Consider the following 24,363-nt stretch of genomic DNA (forward strand, 5'->3'; position numbering starts at 1 on the left):
CTGTGGGGATGAATAATACTGCTCCAATTTTTTTTTAACTGTGAAATATTAAAGTTGTAAACTGAGTACTTCCATCCTTGACAGCAGCTATTAAGCTGACGCCATGGCCTCATTGCTCTTTTGCTGTCTGAGCATCTCTCGGTGCCTAGCCCTGGATTCAGCCAGTCACACTTGGTTTAAACAGTTTAAATGTCTGTCGCCCTGTGCTCGGGTTGAAGGTAGATGCTGGGCATCTGAGAAGATATTGTGCTGCCTCTGGTCATGTGCCTTACAAAGATGCTAAGCAAGAGTGAGTTTGTGTCGTGTGCCGATGGTGCACCAGGCACTCTCCTTTTCCTTCTCACGCATTATCTCAGTCAGCCATCACTACCTGGTAAATAATGTATGGCCTGAGAAACCACTTTGAGAGAGATTAAGTAGCTGAAAAAGCAATAAGTAAGAGCAAGGGGAAGAGGGAAAGAGGTATGTTCTGAGCCGGGAGCCCCACGGGAGGAGGAACATCATACCTCAGACAGCAGGGGCTCCGGTGCCCAGGAGCACAGACCAAGGAAGCACTAGATCACCCGCAGGACGGGCCACAGGGTGGGCTGTAAACACCAGCCTGGGGAGTGTTTACGTTCTGGGAAGTGTGTTTTCCTCTCTTGGGCTCTTGCTCTGTATTTGGCAGCCCAGATCCCAGCATCCTTCATAGGGTCTAGGGTCCCTTGGAGGCTAGCGTTCTCTCTGGGCAGTTTCACCAGCAGAGGACCACAAGACCGTGTCTTTCCTCACTCAGCCTTCTATCCTTGTTTCCTATCGCATCTGGAAGGAGCAAACTCAGAGGTCAACTTCTGCATGCTTAACAGAGGGAGCTGTTAAACTAATTAGATGGTACCTATGTATTAACCTGGCCAGGTAAAATGGGGATACAAAAGAAACAGTACCTTCTTATTCCTGATAAGCAATAAAATGTTAGAAGTGCTTATAAACAAGTCATTTCTTTTCAGGTCCCCACACCTTTGTATATGCTGTTGCTTCCTCCTAGAAAGTATGTGGTGTACAGCTCTCCGGAGATGTACACACCAACTCATCCTTCAAGGTCAAATTCAAATACCACCTCCAGTGAGAAACCTCCCTGACTTCCATGCCCAGGCTGAAGTGGCTTTCTGTCTGCTCTGAGCTTCCTAGGCATTGTTACTCTCAGGCAGCCCACACAGCACCATTGTATCTTCATTATCATGTAAGTGTGTGCCTCTCCCGTAAGACAGACTTCTTCTTCAAAATATGAATATACTTGTCTTATGTTTAAGTCTTTGATCCATTTTGAGTTTATTTTTGTGTATGGTGTAAGGGAGCGTTCTAGCTTCATTGGTTTACATGCTGCTGTCCAGTTTTCCCAACACCATTTGCTGAAGAGACTGTCTTTATTCCATTGTATATTCTTGCCTCCTTTGTCGAAGATTAGTTGACCAAAAGTTTGTGGGTTCATTTCTGGGCTCTCTATTCTGTTCCATTGGTCTATATGTCTGTTTTTGTACCAATACCATGCTGTCTTGGTGACTGTAGCTCTATAGTCTTGTCTGAAGTCTGGGAGAGTTATTCCTCCAGCCTCTTTCTTTCTCTTCAGTAATGCTTTGGCAATTCTAGGTCTTTGATGGTTCTAGTCAAGACATGGAAACAGCCTAAATGTCCATCAACAGATGACTGGATAAAGAAGATGTGGTATATTTATACAATGGAATACTACTCAGCCATAAAAACCAACAACATAACACCATTGGCAGCAACATGGATGCTCCTGGAGAATGTCATTCTAAGTGAAGCAAGACAGAAAGAGAAAGAAAAATACTATATGAGATCGCTCATATGTGGAATCTAAACAAACAAACAAAGCATAAATACAAAACAGAAACAGACTCATAAACATAAATACAAACTTGTGGTTGCCAAGGGGACAGAGGGTGGGAAGGGATAGATAGGATTTCAAAATTGTAGAATAGATAAACAAGATTATACTGTATAGCACAGGGAAATATACACAAGATCTTATGGTAGCTCATAGAGAAAAAAATGTGACAATGAATATATATATATATATCTTTATATATATATATATATATATATGTTCATGTATAACTGAAAAATTGTGCTCTACACTGGAATTTGACACAACACTGTAAAATGATTATAAATCAATAAAAAATTTAAAAAAAAGTGAATACACTGAGCTCTGACCTGACACACAGAAGTGGATAAAATAATGTTTATTGACTAAAAGAGTCAAAAAGAAATTGGGAAAAAGTATGAATATATAGGTTTGTATGTGCAAAGAAAGGACAGTTTCACCCATGTTGACAGTGGATGTAAGAGTCCTGGATAGTGCTATGATTAACAGCAAGGTGAAAGGGGGGAGAAAGGAATGCTGATGCTCTGAAGTCAGACCGCCAAGTTCAAACCCAGCCCCATCACTTGGTGGATTAGTCATTTAAATTCTCTGAGCCTCCATTCCTCATCTGGGAAATGGGAGTCATAACAGTAGCCTGCTCAAAGAGTTGATAAAAGACACAATGAGTTAATGTACAGGAAGCACACAGAATAAAACTTGGCACATCCCAAGTGCTAGTATGTTAGCTAGGTGTTTCTGTTAGAGCATGGAGGTGGGAGAGAGGCTTTCCCTTTATGTCCTCCTGTGTTATTTAAATTTTCACTCCAGATATTTAGACAAGGAAAAAAATAAGACAGTGTAACTTCTGCTGACTAGATATGACAGACTAGATATTCTGATTTATGCTCTTGAAATTAACCAAAAAATTCTGGGTGAGATACCATCACCATAAAAGAAAAAAGCCCTTCTTAAATGCATTAATTATCTGGCAAGAAAATGAGGAATATTCAGGTTAAAAGTTAAATGAAGACAAGATTTCTAAGTATTGGACAGAGCAGAGAAGCTCACATTTGTCTTCAGGACTTTTGGCCTTAATTTTTACTTACAGGGCATGGGAACAAGATACAAAGTCTAGGACCTGCCCATGGTGGGTTATCTACTAAAATACATTCTCTTAAAGTTGAGAAGCAAAGGAGTACACCTTCAGTGTTAAAAAGAGCTAGAAATGCCTACCCTGCCAGGGACTGCAAGGAAAATTACCCATCACCAACCTTGATGCTCAATCAACAGAAAAAATATATATATTTCCTGAAAGTTTACAACAGAAAAGAAATCCTCACATGGTTCTGCAGGGCAAATCTATATCAGTTCATTGGCCTAAAAATCCTTACCCTGAAATCTAGTTTTTCAGTGATCCCAGCCTGGAAGTGCTCCCAGAAACTATATCCACTTTGAACCCATCAACCCAGGCATCAGTGAATTCTCACAGGTAAAGTCCCAAGAAAAATAAACAGGATGCAGTCAAAATAAAACTGATAATGAAACAAATCATTGTGAACCTCAGGGGACAGACCCACAAAGACTTCAGCCATGGGAGTTAATAGAGACACAGAATAAAAACTACACTTACTATGTATAAAAGAATTTTAAGGGAAGCTTGGAAAATATGAAGAGCAAATGAAAAATATAAAGAATGACCAAGCATGCTGAAAAATAAGCAAATCAAAATTATTAAAATGAAAAATAATAAGAGATGAAATATAAATCACTGGACAAGTCTAGTAGTAGGTTAGAAATGCTAAAGAAAGAATCAGTAAACTGGAAGGTTGATCCAAAAAAAAAAAAAAAAATCAACCAGAATGAGGCACAGAGACACAAAAAGATTTAAAAGACAAAACTAAGTTGTCTAAGTTGATAAATAAATTGTCTCTGTTTCTTCTTGTTTTACCAAATTTAGACACTGCATAATTATATTCACTCCCAGTTTCATACCAGTCCATTCAGATATGGAATATAAACTATTTACTAAAAAATAGGAGATCCATCAAAAGATTCTTCCCACAAGTCAAAATATTCCTAAGAGCAATTTAAAAATTTCAAAATCAAATTGTGCACACCATGGGGCTTTCATTTCTTGCTTTGTGTAGTTCGTCTCCTGCTTTTACAGGGGAAAATTGCAATGTCTTTTGGTTTGACAGATTTGTATTCAAAAATTGAACTTTTCTAAAAGCTTCAAAAGCTAAAATCTGGGGATATGCCATTAAAAACATTTTTATGAAGATTTTCAGTGAATTGTAAACAAAGTGTAGCCAAAACTTAGGATACTCAATTATAAAAAGTTTAATACTATTACTTATTAATTCACAAAACAGTTTGGCAAATGCTTCAATATTTCTAAAATTCTACTGAAGTATACTTTTGTATTCATCATTGTCACCAAAAGGAAACACATGAGTTTAGTTACTCTGTACCTACAAAAATTATTTGTAAATTTCAACAACTTCAGCCTCTATGTTTGTTGGTAAAATATCACAGCTTGTCTGGACACAGTGGTACATGATATGTATCACAATCTATTCCAAGTACATTTCTGTTCCATGGGTTTCTTAATTTAGTTAGACCATTATTTTAACACATTGTATTCATATTAGTACCCAAACAAGACAAAACAAAATGATTTATCTTTGCTGTCAAAGTCTGAAATGAATTTGTGGTTACATTGGTAACAATCTCAATTCTTTCACCTTCCAAAAACTTTGCACCCGTCCGTGAGTTGAATTTAAAAAGAATTGAGCCATTATTGGGATTAACTGATTTCCTATTTGAAAAATCTAATGACAGATAAAAAATTATAGTTGTTTAGCAATTTGCCAAGTTCTTCTGCTAACCAAGCCATTATATTGATAGTTATCACTTGAACTTTTGTACATGCACAAGAATAATTGGAACTGAAAAAGTGAAATTAATTTAGAGCAGTCATTTAATCTAAATGAAAAGTCATGCTTCACAGAATGATGAGCAAACACACCATTTTCACCACATTATGTTACATCAGCATCTTTGGGCACAGTTGTCTCAAAGTGACTACTAACTTTTTGGTGTATTTGGTGCTGTTTCTTCAATGGCTTTGTGTCTTCTGGTTTTCATGTGTTCAGTGATAACACTTTGGCCCCATAGAAAGTAAATGTCTAAAATCTCTTTGTGCAGGTCACACATTCATTCATCACCAACTTCTTTCATGAAAAGCAAAAATTCGGTCTTTAATTTTTCACTCAACATATGCTTTAGTTTATTTATAACTTATTACTGTCAAAAGATTTTTTTAAACAAAGCACTATCAATCAATTAATTAGTTATAAATTTGCACTATCCAATAAAAGGCAAAATCACTGTAAAAACGGTGACCAAATTACTCTGAACTGTCTTCAGCAGGATTGCTTAGCCTCCATCCTGCTCACATTAGTGATAAATTTCCAGGTTTCCCATGAACCCTGCCACCCATGCTCTGGTCACCTGGGGCAATAAAAGTCTGCAGGCAGAAGACACAGAAGTCAGGTCATTGGGAGGGCCAACAGCATCAAACAATTGTCCCACAACTACCTAAGTTGCAGTATGCTTGATTTTATCAGTGATCCTCCTGCCTGATGTACCTGAGTGAGAGAGATGATCAAAACTGGGATTAGGGTAAAGCAAGGGAGGCACACTGGGGATGCAAAATTTAAGGAGGCACAAAATTTCTTTTCAGCAATCAAGACATATAATATCTTCAGACAATATTTTAAAATATCAAAATTAATGTGAAAATTCTATGGGGAGTAAAATGTCAAAATTTTCAATAAAGACAAGATCCAACACTGTACTTTTACAATCCCTTGTTTACTTTAATCCCAGCACACAGATCCTGCTTCTTTGGAGATGAATAAAAGAGAACTGTAGGAGAAAAAGGGGTTGCTTTGAGTGAAGAAGATGTAAGAACATGCCATGCTCCAAAACCCCTCTCATCACATTCTGATGTCTCAGATGCCCCTGCTTTAAGTTTTCTGCTATATAAATTAAAAGTCAGGCTATGTTTGTCCAAAAATATGCCTGTCCCATTGGGAAAAAAGATGGCAGAGAATCAGGGAAACCCTAAACATGCCTTTGTGTTAATTGTGGCAAACGCTATATAGCCTACCAGGCCTGATGAAATGGGCATTTCAGCCTCAGAAGAAAAATGTATTTGATATTGCTCACACAAACTTCAGAATTGGTCAGAATAAAACATTAATTAATTTACTATCAAGGCCACACTGCATGATAAAATAAAAATTCAACCCCGTCTCAGATTATGGCCAACTACATTTTCCTACTAAGCTTACCAGAGAGGGTTATTCCATATCTTTTCTTTGGACAAGTATCCAAAATTGGAATTGATGAATATGATAGTTCTATTCTTAATTTTTGAGGCACTTACATACTGTTTTCCATAGTGGCTGTACCAATTTACATTCTCACCAGCAATGAACAAGTGTTCCCTCTTCTCTACATCCTTGCCAACACTTGTTATTTGTTGTCTTTGTGATCATAGATGTTCTGACAGGTATGTGGTGATATCTCATTGTGATTTTGATTTGCATTTCCCTGATGATTAGTGATGTCGGGCATCTGTCCATGTGCCTGTTGGCCATCTGTGTATTTTCTTTGGAAAAATGTTTATTCAGGTCCTCTGCCCATTTTTTAAATCAGGTTCCTTGGGGTTTGTTTGTTTGTTTGTATGTTTGTTTGTTTGTTTGTTTTTGATGGTGAGTTTTATGAGCTATTTGTGTATTCTGGATATTAACCCCTTATCAGATATATCATTAGCAAATATCTTCTCCCATTCAGTGGGCTGCCTTTTTGTTTTGTTGACAGTTTATTTTACTGCACAGAAGATTTTTAGTTTGATGTAGTCCAATTTGTATACTTTTGCTTTTGCTCCTCTTGCCTGAGGAGACATATCCAAAAAAATATTGTTTAGACCAATGTCAGAGATCATATCTATGCTTTCTTCTAGGAGTTTTATGGTTTCACATTTAGCTCTTACATTTAGGTCTTTAATCCATTTTGAGTTTATTTTTGTATATATTATGAGAAAGAAATCCAGTGTGATTCTTTTGCATGTAGCTGCCCTGTTTTCCCATTTTTTATTGAACAGGCTGTCTCTTACCCACTGTAGATGCTTGCTTCATTGTCAAAGATTACTTGACTATATAACTGTGCATTCATTTCTGGCCTCTCTAATTCTGTTCTATTGAGCTATGTGTTTGTTTTTATGCTAGTACCATACTGTTTTGATTACTGTAGCTTTGTAGTATAGTTTGAAATCAGGGAATGTAATGCCTTCAGCTTTGTTCTTCTTTCTCAGATTATTTGGATTATTTGGGATTGTTTGTATTTCCACACAAATCTGAAAATTGCTTGTTCTAGTTCTGTGAAAAATTCCATTGGTTTTTTTTTAATAAAGACTGCATTGAATCTGTAGGTTTTCTTGGGTGATATGATCATTTTAACAATTTTAAATTTTCCAGTTTATGAAAAGGTCTATCTTTCCATCTGTTTGTGTCATCTTCAATTTACTTCATCAGTGTTTTACAGTGTTTTAGAGTACAGGTCTTTTACCTCATTGGCTAGGTTCATTTCTTGGGTATTTTATTATTTTTGATATGATTTTGAATGGGATTGTTTTCTTAATTTCTCTTCCTGATACTTCATTATTAGTGTACAGAGAGGCAACAGATTTCTGTATATTAATTTTTCAGTTTGAATGGTTATCAGTGGTGTGTTTAAGGTTTTCTATATACAGCATCACATCATCAGCAAACAGTGACACTTTGACTTGTTCCTTCCCAATTTTGATTCCTCTTATTTATTTTTCTTGTTGGATTGCTGGATCTAGGACTTGCAGTACAATGCTGAATAAAAGTGGGAAGAGTGCACATCCTTGTCTTGTTCCTGATCTTAGAGGAAATGCTTTCAGCATTTCACCATTGATTGTGATGGTAGCTGTGAGCTTGTCATATACGGCCTTTATTATGCTGAGGTATGTTCCCTCTATACCCACTTGTTGAATGTTTATCATAAATGGATATTGAATTTTGCCAAAAGATTTTTCTGCATCTATTGAAATGACCATTTAATTTTTATTCTTCAGTTTGTTTAAGTGGGTATCACATTGACTGATTTGCTGATATTCAACCACCCTTGAATCCCTATGATCGGTCCCTCTGAATCATAGTGAATGATCCTATTAATACATCATCTAATTCAATTTGCTAATATTTTGTTGACGACTTTTACATCTATGTTCATTAGTCTTATTGCCCTGTAATTTCCTTTTTTGTGGTATCTTTGTCTGATTTTGGTATCAGGGTGATGCTGGTCACATAGGATGATTTTAGACGTGTTCCTTCCTCTTCAATTTTTTGGAATAATTTCAGAAGGATAGGCATTAACTCTTCTTTAAATGTTTTGTAGAGTTCACCTGTGAAACTGTTTCTGCACTTTTGTTTGTTGAGAAATTTTTAAATTACTGATTTAATTACATTACTGTTAATTAGTCCATTCATATTTTGTATTTCTTCCTGATTCAGTCTTGGGAGATTGTACATTGCTAAGAATTTATTCATTTCTTCTTGGTTGTCCATTTTATTGATGTATAATTTTTCACAGTAATCTCTTAAGATCTTGTATTTCTGTGATATTGGTTTGTAACTTCTCCTTTTTCATTTCTGATTTTATTTATTTAGGTCCTCTTTTTCTCTTGATGAATCTGGCTAAAGCTTTATCAATTTTGTTATCTTTTCAAAGAATCAGCTCTTAATTTCATTGATCTTTTCTATTGTTTTCTACAGTCTCTATTTCATTTATTTCTGCTCTGATATATTTTTTAATTCTTTTCTTCCACTAACTTTTGGTTTTGTTTGTTTTCCTTTTTCTATTTCCTTTAGGTGTAAGGTTAGATTGTTTATTTGAGATTTTCCTTGTTTCCTGAGGTAAGCTGGTATAAATTTCCCCCTTAAAACTTCTATTGCTGCATCTCATAGATTTTGGATCATTGTATTTCCATTTTCAATTTGTCTCCAGGTCTTTTTTATTTCTTCTTTGATTTCTTCAGTGACCCATTGGTTATTTTGTAGCATACTATTTAGCCTCCAAGTGTTTGTGCAGTTTTTTTCTTATAGTTGGTTTCTAGTCTCATACCACTGTGCTCAGAATAGATGCTTGATACGATTTCAATCTTTTTAGATTTATTGAGACTTGTTCTGTGGCTAGAATTTATAATTGTTATATCTACTTTGGGGTCTGATCCCTACATCATTATGCGATGTCCTTTTCTTTGTCTCTTGTTACAGTCTTGGTTTAAAGTATATACTGACTAATATAACTATGTCTACTCCAGCTCTCTCTCTGTTTCCATTTGCATGGACCAGCTTTCTCTATCCCTTCTCACTCAGTCTGCATGTGTCTTTAGACCTGAAGTGAGTCTCTTACAGACAGCACGTATAGGTCTTGTTTTTGTATCCATTCGGTACTCTGTATTTGATTGGAGAATTTAGCCCATTTTTATTTAAAGTGATTATTGATAGGTATGTACTTACTGCCATTTTGTTCATTGTTTTGTGGTTGTTTTTATAGTTCTTTTTTGTTCCTTTCTTCTTTTGCTTTCTTATCTTGTGATTTTATGACTGTCTTTACTGTTGTTTAGATTCTTTCTCTTTCTTGTGTGTATCCATCATAGATTTTTGGTTTGTGGTTACTGTGAGGTTTATATATAGATATACATAAATGATTATTTTAAGCTGGTGATCTCTTAAGTCCAAGTGCATTCTAATTACCCTTCACTTTTACTCCCTACCCCCTATGTTTAATATTTTTACATCATATTTTACATATTTTGTTTTGTGTATTCATTAGCTACTTATTGTGGATATAAATGATTTTAAAACTTCTGTCTTTTAATCTTCCTGCTAACTTTGTAAGTGGTTGATCCACTACCTTTACTGTGTATTTGCCTCCACTTGGAGAAGTACCTTTAGCATTTCTTGTAAAGCCACTTCAGTGGTGCTGAACTCTTTTAGCTTTTCCTTGTCTATAAAACTCTTTACCTCTTCTTTGAATCTGAATGATAGCCTTGCCATGTAGTGTATTCTTTTTGTAAGTTATTTCTTTTTAATACTTTGAAGACATCATGCCACTCCTTTCTGGACAGCAATGTTTCTGCTGAAAAATCAGCAGACAGTCTTAAGAGAGTATTCTTTTGTGTAACTATTTGCTTTCTTCTTCCTGCTTTTAATATACTCTCTTTTAATTTTTGACATTTCATTATGTTACTTGCCTGGACTTCCTTGAGTTCATATTATTTGTTCTTCCAAGATCTGGATGCTTGTTTCACTTCCTAGGTTAGAGGATTTCTCAGCTATTACAGTTTCAAATAAGTTCTCCGCCCCTTTCTCTCTCTCTTCTTTTTCTGGGGCCTCTATAATGCAAATGTTAGTACACTTGATGTTGTCCCAGAAATCTCTCAGTTTTATTTTTTAGAATTCTTTTTTCCCTTTGTCTGTTTAGCTTGAGTGATTTCCGCTACTCTGTCTTCCAAATCAATGATCCATTCCTCTGTGTCATCTAATTTACTTTTGATTCCTTCTAGAGTATTTTTTATTTCAGTTGTTGTATTCTTCAGCCCTGTTTGGTTCTTCTTTACATTTTCTAACTCTTTGTTAAAATTTTTTTCTGTGCTCATTCTATTCTTCTCCTGCATTCATTAAGCATCTTTATGATCATTACCTCATATTCTTTATTCAGTGCAATGCTCTTCTCCACTTCACTTAGTCTTTCTTCTGGGGTTTTATTTTGTCATTCATTTAGAACACATTTCTTTCTTGTCTTTTGCCTAAGTCTCTATGTTTATTTGTATATATTAGTTTGTTTACATTTCCCAGTCTTGGAGAAGTGACCTTATGCAGCAGATGTCTAACAGGGCCCAGCAGCACACTGTCCTCTGGACACAAAAGCTATATTATCTTGATGTGCACTGTATGTGGGCTGAAAGTGCTCACTTGGTGTGGTAGAATCAGCTACTGTGAGTGTGCTGTTAGGTAGGGGTCTTCCCCAGCCCAGTTGGCTGCCAGTCCTGCCTCGTGTGTAGGCTATCAGACACTGGTGGGCAAGTACTGGTCCTGGGGTGGCTGACTGCAGGTGCAGTGGGTTCCAGTCCTGACACCGGCCCACTAGTGGGCAGGGCCAAGGTCTTAGAGTGTCCCTGGGGCTAGTGCAGTCCCCCTGGTGGGTAGTGCTGGATCCCAGCATGACTGTGTGGCCAAGGAGGCCATGGACCATTTCCAGGTCCACTGCTGGGTGGTATAGCATTCTCTTATGGTTGGTTGCAGCTCAGGGAGTCCCTGGGCTGGTCCCATCTTACTGATGGGCATTATTGAATCCTGGCATAGTTAGCTGAATGGCACAGAGGGTCCCAGGACTGGTCCTGGACTACTACGTGGGGCCTGATCCCTGTGTTAATAGGCTAGAGGGAAGATGCCAAAATGGTGCTTGTCAGCTGCAGGGTCCTCATGGTAGCATGAGCTCTCAAAAATAGCTGCCTCTATTGTTTATGTCTCCAATGGGAGTCCCAGTTGCCTCCTGCCTCTCTTTGGGGGCTCTTCAAGATCAGCAAGTGAATCTGACCCAGATTCCTTTCAAATTGCTGCTTCTGCACAGAGTCTCAAAGAGTGTGAAATTTTGCATATACGTTTTAAGAGGAGAGCCTGTTTCTTAAAGCCCTCCAGCTCTACTATATGTAAGTTTTGTTAGTGTCACAATATCATGTACACATACACACCGTATGTGTATGGAGATAGCCAATGGCTACTTTAAAGCTTTATGAAGTTACATAGTCTTATATAGGAAAGAATGATAAGGGAAATGGTTAACAGGCAGTGTCCGGCTCAAGCTCAGAAGATCCTTTATGTTTTGGTAAATCATGTTCGTGTTGGCACCAGCGAGCGAGCCTTACAGCTTATCAGAGCAGAATGTATGAGAAACAGCTGCTTAACAACATTCTTCTTGGACTCAGGTGGCTGTGCCTGTCTTAGGTTGCCCCCCTCTGGGGATCTTACCCGTCATTGGCTAACCAGCCTTCTCACCTCTGAGTCTGCAGCTTTTTATAACTTGTTTACCATTCCAGCCCAAGGCTCGTTCCTTTGATCCCACAGTCGGGGAGCTATAAGCTTGGGTAGCCTTCAAAGCCATGTGTTCTGAGGACTCATCTTCTCAAAAGACCTCTGGGCTGGGGACCCCTACATGGGGCTTGGACCTCTCCATCCTTGGGAAGAATCTTTGCAATTGTGATTATCCTCCTGTTTGTGGTCACCTCCCCAGGGTTGTGGGCCTTGACTATACCATGTCTTTGCCCCTCCCACTGTCTCCTTGTGGTTCCTTTGTATATTTAGTTGTGGAAAATCTTTTCAGCTCATCTTCAAGTCATTCTCACAGATAGTTGCTCTGTAAGTACTTCTAATTTTGGTGTGCCCATGGAAGTTGTTGAGCTCAGAGTCTTCCTACTTTGTCATCCCGGCTGCTCCTCAGAACACTTAGGATATTATATTTAGTTTAGATCTTTACTGCATTTTCCCCATAATTAATTTCAGGCCTTAGTTATATTAGTTACCATAACTAATTTTATGGTAGCCCTGGCTGAAGTCTTTATATCTGAATCATCTTTGAAACACATAAGTCCTTTGATCACACTTAAATAGGACAGCTTGGACAATAGTCAGCCACATCCCCTCCTTCAATTTACTCTAAATTGTCACAAGCTCTTGGTTCCATCTGTCTTTGTATCCATTTCTTTTTGTTTGTTTGCTTTTTGTTTTTGTTTTTTTTACTACAAGATATCGAATATAGTTTCCTGTGATGTACAGTGTGAACTTGCTGTTTATCTCTTGTATATCTATTGTATATATCAGTTAGTATCTGCAAATCTCTAATGCCCAATTTATCCCCTCCCACTCCCTCCTTCCTCCTGGTAACCACAAGTTTGTTCTCTATGTCTGAGTCTGTTTCTGTTTTTCTTTTTTTTTTTCCAATATGTATATTTTTATTGAAGTATAGTTAGTTTAAAATGTGTCAATTTGGGGTGTACAGCACAATGTTTCAGTCATACATGAACATATATATATTCATTTTCATATTCTTTTTCACCGTAAGTAACTACAAGATATTGAATATAGTTCCATGTGCTATATAGTACAAACTTGTTGTTTATCTATCTTATATATAGTAGTTAGTGTCTGCAAATCTCAACCTCCCAATTTATCCCTTCCCACCGCCTTCCACCCTGGTAACTATAAGTTTGTTTTCTATGTCTGTGAGTCTGTTTCTGTTTTTCAAATAAGTTCATTTGTCTTTTTTTTTTTTTTTTAGATTTCACATATAAGTGATATCATATGATATTTTTCTTTCTCATTCTGGCTCATTTCACTTAGAATGACAATTTCTAGGTCCATCCATGTTGCTGCAAATGGCATTATTTTATTCTTTTTTATGGCTGAGTAGTATTCCATTGTATAAATATACCACAACTTGTGTTTGCATACATTTTTTATGGTCTTGTTGACTGAACTCTTGCTGTCAGTTGGCACTTTTGGAACTGAGTCCACTGATAGTGTTATGAATCAACATTGAAATTGGAGGCAAAAAAACATGTGCTTTTTAGAATTGTGCATAACCCAGCAATGAGAATATGTGGGATCCTGCCATTACCAAAATGCTTTAGCAGTATGTAAATGCTGGGTCTTCTCTATTTGCTGCTCAAAGACCTCTCTGGTTATAGTTTGTGAACTTAGTCTTAGCTGAATAGACAAAGTTTCTGGTCAAGTGATTTGGCTAAATGAGGTCACTGGATTTTGATGAATAAAGAAATGTCCTGGAAGAAAACCTCAACTAATGAAATGTTAGTGTCTTCAGGGAGAAAGACTGTGTGCCTTTTGTAATGGAAGGGAGGGGAGTATGAGAAAGACTGAAGTGACCTCTTGTTCAGAGGAAGAACCAGAGTGTGACACCATGTAGAAAGACTGAGTTTTGTACATTTCCCGTACTGGTCAATGCAGAAGTTAGTTGAAAAATATTTTGAGAATTTATTTAAGGGTTTAATGTCAAGAACTAGGACATTCTGAAGACCCAGATCCAGTGAAGTCCCTCATGAGTAATGACCCCAGATGTCTGTATGACAGAAAACACTGAGCAATAATTATTCTCACCTATATTCAGACTGTGAGAAACAAATGTGTAATATGCATGTATTTCCCCTGCTGCATGTATTTTCTTTTTAAGTTTTTTATGCTTTATTATTTAAAGTTTTTTAAAATTAATTTATTTATTGTGTTATTTTGGGGGGGCTAGGAGATGTCATTAGGTTTTATTATTTATTTTTAGATGAGGTACTGGGATTTGAACCCAGGGCCTCACACATGCTAAGCACCTGCATGTATTTGCATTCAATAACCATTTATGGAGCCCCTGCTTTATGCCAAGAAATCTGCATATTCACTTATTCAATTAAGATTTCATTGAGTATTTACTTTAGCTTAGACACTGAGGAAGCCAAGTAAACGAACGTGAGTAAGTCACAACAACAGCTATCCTCAAAGAATCTGTGGAGGATAAAGAGAGAAGAGACAGATGCACAAATAGATAAATAAAGTGAAGTGTGGTTGGCACATACTTAGAGATCCTCACAGCAGTAAATGTGGGGCACCTAATCCAGCCACGAGGACACAATGACTGGGCCAAGCCTTGAACATAAGTAGGAGTCAGCCAAAAGGAGACTGAGAAGGAAGAATATCCCGGGCTGAGTGACCACTCTTGTGGGTTTCTCGGTCATGGCTTGTGACAGACCACCCTGCTGACTGCTCGTGAGCTGTAAGATTTATCTGCGCAGTGAGCCTCAGTCTTAGAGTCCTCAGTCTGGCAGAAGTAAAGAATGTTTCTGAAGAAAACACTTTGTTCTCCTACGTTCTAATTCCTTCTGCTCTACTATTCTCATAAACTAGGCCAAAGATCAGCAAACTGTGGCCCAGGGGCCAAGTCAGTCACTAGCACTTTTGTAAATAAAAGTACGTAGTCACACAGTCATGCCCAGCAGTTGCCTTGTCTGTGACGGCTTTCATGCTACAAAGGCAGGCTTGAGTAGCGACAACAGAAATGGTATAGGGCATAGAGCTTAAAATATTTACTATTTGGCCTTTTACAGGAAAAAAATGTGCTGACCCTTGAACTAGACTATAGCAGCCCTGCTCCCAGCTGTCACCCGTCCTGGTCTTTTGAACCCAGGAAGATGGTGTCTCTTAAAAGAAACTTGCACCATCCCAGGGAGAAGTGAGCTGAGGGATAAGGGAGAGCAGGGAATGGAACTGGAGGGAAAGCATGGCAGGAAGGCCTGGTGAGACAGGTCTCCCAGCAGAGGAAAGGCACTCTCTTTGCCGAATGACTTAGGGCTGGTATAGAAGTACGTTATGAGGAGACTGCGGCGTGTCAGAAGATTGGAGTTCTTTCTCAAGATAAGACTGTTTCACTGTATGTTTAAAAAAACTGTGCAGCCTTCTATTTTGCTAGACTTAGAGGACTATAAGGAGAGTTCTTTTTATAAAGCATAATCATGCGAGAGGAAAACAGTAGCTCAAGTTTTCATCCGGGAGGCCACATACAATTCAAATCAGAGCTGGCGGCCCTCCGTGGGACTGAAACAACCTGCGATGGAGAACGTGATCCACTTCTCACACAGCCTCCGGACCCCTGTCTCTGGCAGCCTGATGATTAATGTATAAACTAGAAAGACATCTCATTGACTGCCTTCTAGCCCCATGAGCACAATGCGGTCGATAAATATTTATTGAATGTAATTTCCTGAGGCTTGCAGCCTTTGCTCTATGATAGCTTACAAGCGAATAAGCCAGGATTGTTCAGGATGGTTGCGAATAAATATAAAAATGTATGTTAATGGAATCAAGCTAAGAATGAATGGTAAGAAAGAAAATATGTGTCCATCTGCAGACAAGACATCCAAGTGGTGCTAAATTTTGAACAAATAAGAAAGAAGTATGTCCCACAAGCCGCAGAAGTGAGAGTTGCAAGGGAGAAAAAGAAGAAAGCAAAAAGGGGAGAAATGAGAGGAGGGAGATTTATAAATGGCTCTATTTTGTACCAATAAAAATATATATGTTTTTTAAAGCCAGTATTTTTTATTCTCTCTGGCTTTATGTGCACAGTACCTTCATCTGTCACTAAAATAGTTCATACACTCAAGAAGTAGCAGTGTGAACTGAAATGCGCTCCCAAATTACATTTTTGCAATAAAAATAAAATGTGGTTTCTGCCACCCATTTGGAACTGCAGCATCAATATCTGATGGAATCCCCCTTAAGCCCCAGTCACAGTAGATTCTGAGTGGTGTATCACTAATTCAGGCATGAGGATGGGTGCTGGGTTACATTTATTAAATATATTGGACATTTATCCTGAGTTAAAAGTAAATTAAAATTTTGCATTTGAGGTAATATCCAAAGGGGACAATGTAATTACCACATTCTCCCCTGTGCATCCTCGCCAAATCCCTGTGAAGCCTGAGAATGCACAGCCACAGTGAAGGCAGGAGCTCGTGGGTGGCTGACACCAGCATCTTCATGGCTGCACGTTCAGCTTTGTAAAAGCAAGTACTTGCCTCTAGGAAATGATCAAAGAGATTTTAGCCATGACCTTCCAGGTATAGACCTTTGGCAAATTGGAAAGAAGACAACAGTGGTTGCACAAATCCAACTCCACTGGCTCCGATTCTGGGGTTCCCCTATCCACCACCCCATGACTAGAAAGGAAGCCAAGACTTCATTGCTATCAGACAGTAATAAAGGGGCTGAACCAGGAGGGAAATCAAGGATTTTTAGAATTCTTTTCAGGATATCACCCCAAGGATGGACGGTCATCAGGTGTGTGGTGTACTGGACTTCTTAGAAGTAGCCAGACAGTGCTTGATTTACCACATTTTGAGAGTTGTCTTTGCGCTTTTGATGCTCTGTAGATGGCAGTTGAGTGACAGACTTTATAGCTACCAACTAACCAATGAAACACCCAGAAATTGATAGAATACTACTCACCTCCACCATAGTATCTTTTGCAAGTCTCTTCCTGATTCCACTCCCTCCTACTTCAAGACTACATACCCACTTTCCAAAAGAGACAGAAGGAAAAGATCCTGGGGGAGTTCCTTTGGGGTGGGAGGGGCTTTGATCACACAGGTAAAGCCTGACCTGAGGCATCCTAACATTTAGTCTTCATACACTGAACACCTTCAGTGGCATCGCTGTTAGAGACCTGAGAAGAAAAACCTAGGTCCCCAGCAAGAAGATGTGTTCTGAAGTTGAGGATGAGAAGCAGACGATCAGGGAAGCCTTCGTGAAAATGGAGCCATCAAGCTCCTAACACCGGGAAGATTTATTTGTCTAATCACAACGTGGAGAAGGGAAGGAGTCTCAAATACTTCCTGCCCTTCCAGCCGGATGCTCAGCACGCTCACCGAGTCCAGCATCCGCCTTATAAACACTTCAATAGCCCACCTGCCATTCCAAGTCTTGATTACCTCTGCCTCCTCTCTAAGGCTCCAAGGCATTTATCAGATTAACGCTAGAGGCCACATATCCTACTGTCATGTTTTGTGGCTGCTTATATTTATGTGCCTTTTCTCCTTGGAGAAATTAGAAGCTCAGAGTCCAGAAGGAAACACGGTGTTCTGGGTATGGCAGGTGTCCAGAGTGAATTTGAGGTGCATTTACTGAATGCAATTGCTTTGCTTGTAACCCTGACCCTAGTTCCTGCCTTAGAGATCCTAGGTGTCCAAAGACTGTAAAAAAGAATTATGTGGAATTATGTGGAGCCAGCTGACAGCTGTGCTATTTGTCTGCTCATTTCTGAAGTCTCCTTTGACAGTTCAGTCCCATGGATGCCAGAAATACCTGCATGTCAGAGAATCAAATGCATGAGTCTGAGGATTTGTCACAAAATAAACACCAAAGGCAGGATCAGACATAATTCTTACTCTGAAAAAAATGCATATTTTAAGGAATAGATACATAAACTTGGCAAGAAAAAAAATTTTTCAGTGTGAGCAATCTTTATTGGCAGATGTTAAGAGTGCAAGACAGTAACAAATCCAGAAGGGATGGGAAAGGGGGTGGAGCTCCCCTCCTTTGAGGACCCTGTAACCAGGCCAGTGGGGTGGGGGCACTTGACCATGGCAACTTTGAGCCCAGCACCCTCCAGAGAACAAGATCCCAGGCAGGAGAGCCCCTCACATTGTTGGGGAAGGGAGCAGCACCCCAGAAGGGTGTCCGATCCCAGGCGGCTTGGTTCCTGCCCAACACACACCTTGACAGCTAGGGGCAGGGGTGTTAGGGGACGGGACTAACCTTAGCGTTTTAAAAGGCAGAGGACTTTTTAAGTGAAGAAGACAGACTTCATGTGATTATAGCTGATATGAAATGATGATTGGTATATTTATTCTAAAATCTCTGCTGAATCTCAGAGGCTGCACACAAATTTGGACATGGACACTTATTCAGATGCCACCATTCAGTGCTCGATCCCAAGTAAGAAATGGAGAAATGGCTCTGGGCCTGAAGTCATCATTCACTTTGCTTCCCCCTTTCCCGCAGTGGGGTTTCATCCACCCTGGCCTTTGGTGTGCTCAGCTGCGTCTGTCTGAGGAAGTAGAGAGTCTCTTTCTGTACATGAAGCACATGTTGTTAGCCACACATTAACTTTGCTATATTCAAAGAATTGGTGAAGATTTCTCCAGGAGCCATTGTTTTTTACTGGCTTCAGGCCACTCCTTTCTCATTCATACACACTGACTTACCTTTGAATTGTATGGACCCATACAGGGTTGCTGGCCTTTGAAATTGCCCCACCAGGACTTTAAAAATGACTATTTCTCTCCCCATTATTCCTTAGTCCAAAAGAATAAAGATATGCTTTATATTGAATACATTTACAGCATTGGTCTTAGTTTTCTGACTTCATGGTAAGCCACCGACCTACACTCGGGCATCAAGTCCCTAGCACGAGTATTCTAATGATGAAAATTTCTCTCCTGGAGTGTTGCTAGATGGGTTCTAAAATACTGAAAAAAATCTGACTAACTTTATGGATTTCAGTGTTTATGCCATAGAAGTCATAAAGCTTAAGGACAGAATATGACAAAGAAAACAGCTGTAAAACTCACCGGGTCTCAAAGGGCTTCTGGGGAACTTCTCATTGGGCAGGAGCAACGCATGGTCACCAGTGAAGATTTTGGGACCAAATTGGAATTTTGTCTCTTCTTCTCTGTTCCAGGTACATGGCCATCATTCACCCCCTCCAGCCCCGACTGTCAGCCACAGCCACCAAGGTGGTCATCTGTGTCATCTGGGTCCTGGCTCTCCTGCTGGCCTTCCCGCAGGGCTACTACTCAACCACGGAGACCATGCCCAGCAGAGTGGTGTGCATGATCGAATGGCCAGATCACCCCGACAAGGTTTATGAGAAAGTGTGAGTAGAGACAACCCTCCAGGGCCTTCGCTGTCCTTTCTTGTTCCTTCTCTCTTTCCATGTTCTTTTGTTGCTTAGGATTTAATGTGTATCTGTAAGCATTTCTCACAACCCCTCTAATATCAGGTTAATGTGCCCATAGTTATCAGGGGACCATTATGTCCCAAACACTATTTTGGACTTTGAATGAAAATTTTTAACATGTAAAACCTGGGTCCTGTTATAGCATACCATTTGGGTGCACGTCCATATTCTTCATATGTTTTGCCAGAAACTTTGCCTGCCAGTGTCTGCATTCCTTTGCTGGGAACTTTTTCTTAACCTATGGAATGGCCCCTTGCCCTCTTGCACAGCATGGCAGAGGGTGAGGGAATGACCCCCCCACTCCCAGCAGTTCTCAACAAGGACTGCTGGGAGTTGGCGTGTGGATACCCCAGCCCCCTCGCCCTTCAGGCGGGGTGTCTCTGGGGTGTGTGTTTTCCTGTGTTCGGGGTTTACTCTTGGGATTAATTGCCAGTCACCCTGGTGGCAGCTGGCTCGATGACACGCCCTTTGTTGGCCCCACTCCCTACTGGTGTTTCTTTCTTCTCCCAAATATGTCATTTGCACTTGAATCTTGGTCTCTGGATCTGTCTCTGGGGAAAACAAAACCAAAACAGCCAACTTCCAGGATTGTACAGTTGGAAAAATAAGATATATACATGTGAAATGCATGGGAAGGCCAGGCCAGGACACTGAGACCTTAGGAGTCACAGGCCCCCCCACAGGGCAGGCCTGCTTCACTTCCAGGGGCCTGACTGATCACAGTGAGGGTTTTTCACAGGTATCCTGGCAATTTCTTCCAAGACTCCTTATCCTAGAGGCAATATTAAAGTGGCTTATTCTTTGTTTTGTTCTGTTCAAGTGAGCAGCAATGTGACATTTATATTACCAACCATTGTCTGGACTCAGAGCACGTTGATAATGTGGGTCCTTTTGAAAGTCCTCTATAATTGTCCAATCTTGGGTTCATTAAGTGAATCGTAAAAGAACACTGATGTTAGAGTCAGGAGATCTGGGTTTTAACTATGAGAATGCCAAGTTACCAGCTGTGTGACTGAGGGCAAGGTCACAGTCTCCCCTCACTGTTAGAATGGAAGAGGATCAAGCACTGCCTCCCATAAACAGCTGTTCTGGGGAGCGGACAAGACAATGTGTTCTCACCTTGTAAGCTAGGAGATGCCGCCCAGAAGGTGTGATGCTATTATCGCACCAAATCCATCAGGCAGCGGTATAGTCATTACAGGCCTTTGAGCTTATTAAATGGTAAAACGAGACACTGTACCCGTGGTCCCCAAGATTTGAGGGTCCAAAAGCCTGCTGCGCATAGAGGTATACAGAAAGCAATCCATAAGGCTCAGACTTTGCCTTCCAGATGTAGACAATGGGATTAATTGTTCAAGCAGTGGGAGGATTAATGCTCAGCCTAGGAGACATTGAACATTTTTCTTTCAAATGAAACTACAAGCCTGAGCAGGGTTGCACTGGAAGAAAGAACATAGCTTTACAAGCTGTACAGGACCCATGGACATGTTCAAGCCAGAATTTTCCCTCCAAAGGTGGGGAAAAAAATCACCCCATGAATTAAAGCTCATTATATAAACTGCTTCAGAAACTGCCATCAGCTTCATGGACTATAGCTCAGTTCTTAGTTCTCATGATCTTTCAAAGTCTGATCACCTTTCTGCAGCACTTTTTGTTTCAAATCAGCACAGTTTTTGTCTTCCAACAAATTCAAAATGTAACTTGGAAATATAGACTTATTTCCCCATTGATCTTTGGGATCTTCTCCAAGAAACAGTAGTGTTTAATGTTTTACTTTTAAGCATGTTGCTGTTTCATGCTTATTAATAATCAGAAAGTCCTTTGAGATGCAATGTTTTTGACTGACTTATTTCCTTTCAAGTGTTTAAGGTAACTGCTGTTGGATGCATGGGTTGGTTTGCCATCATTGTTTATTTCATGATTTTAACCTAAAAAAAAAAAAAAAGAGTCTGGATTAAGAGCATCTGATTATATATAGTCAAGTCGTAAAAATGTTTATAGATGCAGTAGTAACTTGAAAGAGTCTACATTCACCATTTACACATTGTCTGTGATACAAACCCAAGTGGAAGCTCTACGCAAACCTATTTTATTTCTGTCAGTATCTGTCATAATGCTTTATAATTTTTTTAGGGAATTCAAGTTTTACCAGTTCTAAACTAAGCACTTAATTATATTCTCTTCTGTTAGAACTAACGATTCCCATTTCCACAGTGTACAGTAATTCCAAATTTGAAACCAAAAGGAAACTTTGAGGCAGTGTAATAATTAGGATAAGACGGGCTATAGAATTAAATGAAGGATCGAGAATGATGTGAGGACCTGGCTACATCACTCTCCAGTTGAGTCATAATGGTCCAGTTATTTAAGCCTTTAAGCCTAATGGTACCTTCCACACAAAGGTATTGAGAGGACTAAATAAGATATGTGCTTAGCTCAGTGTCATGCACATTGAAAGGAGCCTAGAGAGTGTTAACTACAGTTATTAGTTGTCATTCATTGATCTGGGTACATGGGCAGATGACTGGCAGCAGACAGTGCGGTGGGCGGATGCTTGGGCCCAATTTGCCAGATGCATAATTTGTGTCAGATAATTGCATAAAAAGGTTTCATAGGTGGAGGGTATAGCTCAGTGGTAGAGTGCATGCTTAGCATGCATGAGGTCCTGGGTTCAATCCCCAGTCCCTCCATTTAAAAAATAAATAAATAAATCTAATTACCTCCCCTTCCAAAAAAAAAAAAAAAAAAGGTTTTATAAAAAGTCTTGGATTGCTGCATTTGCCTTCTGGCTGCACGGTTAACCTCTAATCCTGATCATTGATCACTGACTCTTTATTAATTCATGCATTAAATTAAGCACTTTTAAAAGAAAGGCAATCCAATAAAAGAATGAGCAAAAGTTTTGAACGTGCCTCACCAAAAGAGCTACCCAAACAACCAATTAATATATAAAGAGGCACACAACTTTATTCGTCACCAGTGAAATGCAAATTAAAACCATAATGAGATCTTACTGTCCACCCATTAGACTAGCAAGTGTTAAGTAGTCGGATTAAATTAAGCATTTAGTATTCTTGGTGAAGACATAGAACAATGAGAACCTTTATAGACTGCTAGAAATATACATTGATAAAATAAAAATCCCCAAAATGGAATAGCTAAGTCAAATTTTTATAGTTGTCCTCCATATTGGATTGTTCTCATTTACATTCCCACCAGCAACGTGTGAAAATTTCTGTTTTTCCACAGCCTCACCAACAGACTATATTGTCAGGATTTTTAACTTTTGCTCACTAAAGTTAAAAATGCACTTCTCTTATTAGGATTGGGGTTGAATTTCTTCATAATTTGAGTCATTTGCATGTATCTTATAATCTGCTGAATTCATTTACTATATCATAAACAAATTCTTATGTCATTAAACATGTTTCTACAATTTGATATGAATATATATGTGTATATGTAAATAATAGGTTTGTTAACTAATCCTCTTCTTTGAAAATTGAATACTCCAATGATTTCTTTTAGCTGACCAAGAAGCTAAAACAGCAAACTTCAAAGTGGGCTGCTTCTAGCTACATCCCTAGCTCCCTGCTGGTTCAGTGTCCTCTGCCCATCCCCTGTCTACGTCTACCATCCGCAGTTACAGAACGTTATTCTAAAATCATAACACTCATGAAAGTGGAGACTTGAGCTCATTATTAATGCAATATTGTCATAATTTGTAATTGAGTCCTGCTGTAATTTCAGCAACTCAGTAGCTTAGCTTTGACAGCCCTAGTTAAACTCACACTACCTAGGAAGTCTTACAATGGTGAAGCATTGACTTACGAGGAAGAAAAGTTTCATGGGTAACCAAAAGTGACGCTTCCTAGTGGAGAAAAAAAAAGCACAGTGAAAGAAAGATGAAAGAATAAAGAAGAAATATTTGGCACTGCAAAATGCAAATAAATAGCTTTCAAAGTTATTTGGATCCAAGCCCACCCTTGAGGATGCTAAACAAGAGGCAGTGGTCCTGGAAGGTTGCAGGGCAATGCCCTGAGGACAAGGAAGACGAATGAGCCAACATTTCTTTATCAGAGGCCTCACCGACAAGGCCATGAAAAAGTCTGTAGCAAGATTAAAAGTGAGAAATAGATCCCAAAGAATGAGATTTAGACAAGCCTGGGGGATTTCAGCTTCCCCGAATAATTTATTAATATTGGTCACATGTCATTTTATGTTAAACTTCTTTGCGCGTAACTTTGTGTTAAAGTTTTAGCACAAAGTAAGAGGTGCCTGTTTGGAATCCCAAATATTACCAATCATCTTGGGAAAACAAGCTATGTCAGAAAACAGCATCACTCATGACTCTACTTACCTGGAGATTTTGTGGAAGTGCATATGAATGTGGATATATTAACTCTAATGTAATTCTCTATGAATACCAATTGTAACAGAAGATTATAAATACATGCCTTCGTCTTTATTTAGCCTTTGTATGTCATGATCCACCATCTTAGCTGAAATTTTTATATTTATAAATATTCTTTACTTTCATTAATAATAATGAAAATTTAAAATCAACAGAGAGTAAGAAAGAAAAAAGAATATTAGAAAAAGTATCTGCAGTGTTACTTCCCCAGTTTTCCACACTCTTGATTATTTCACAAATGGGAAAGAAAAAAAAAGTGTGTCTCCTTTGCCAAGCTACTCCAGGCCTTGGCCAAAAGGGTGCCAGCATGTTTGTGTTTCCAGGATTGTTTATGCTAGCTGCTGTGATTAATCTCCTCCCCGACACCCACTACATTTATATAGCCCAGCACTCCTGGTACTGTCACCGCTGT

At 39.0% G+C, this 24,363-nt stretch overlaps 1 protein-coding gene across 1 annotated transcript in view; it reads left to right on the top strand.

Annotated features, from left to right (window-relative positions):
* The window catches only part of TACR1 (tachykinin receptor 1), a 165,603-nt gene that overhangs the window by 76,651 nt on the left and 64,589 nt on the right, over positions 1 to 24,363 (top strand). Inside the window, exon 2 of the mRNA XM_010988559.3 lies at positions 19,259 to 19,453. Coding sequence (XP_010986861.1) covers positions 19,259 to 19,453 — 195 coding nt within the window. The remainder of the gene's footprint in view (positions 1 to 19,258; positions 19,454 to 24,363) is intronic.

This window comes from Camelus dromedarius, chromosome 15, assembly GCF_036321535.1.
Source record: "Camelus dromedarius isolate mCamDro1 chromosome 15, mCamDro1.pat, whole genome shotgun sequence".
Taxonomy (NCBI): domain Eukaryota; kingdom Metazoa; phylum Chordata; class Mammalia; order Artiodactyla; family Camelidae; genus Camelus; species Camelus dromedarius.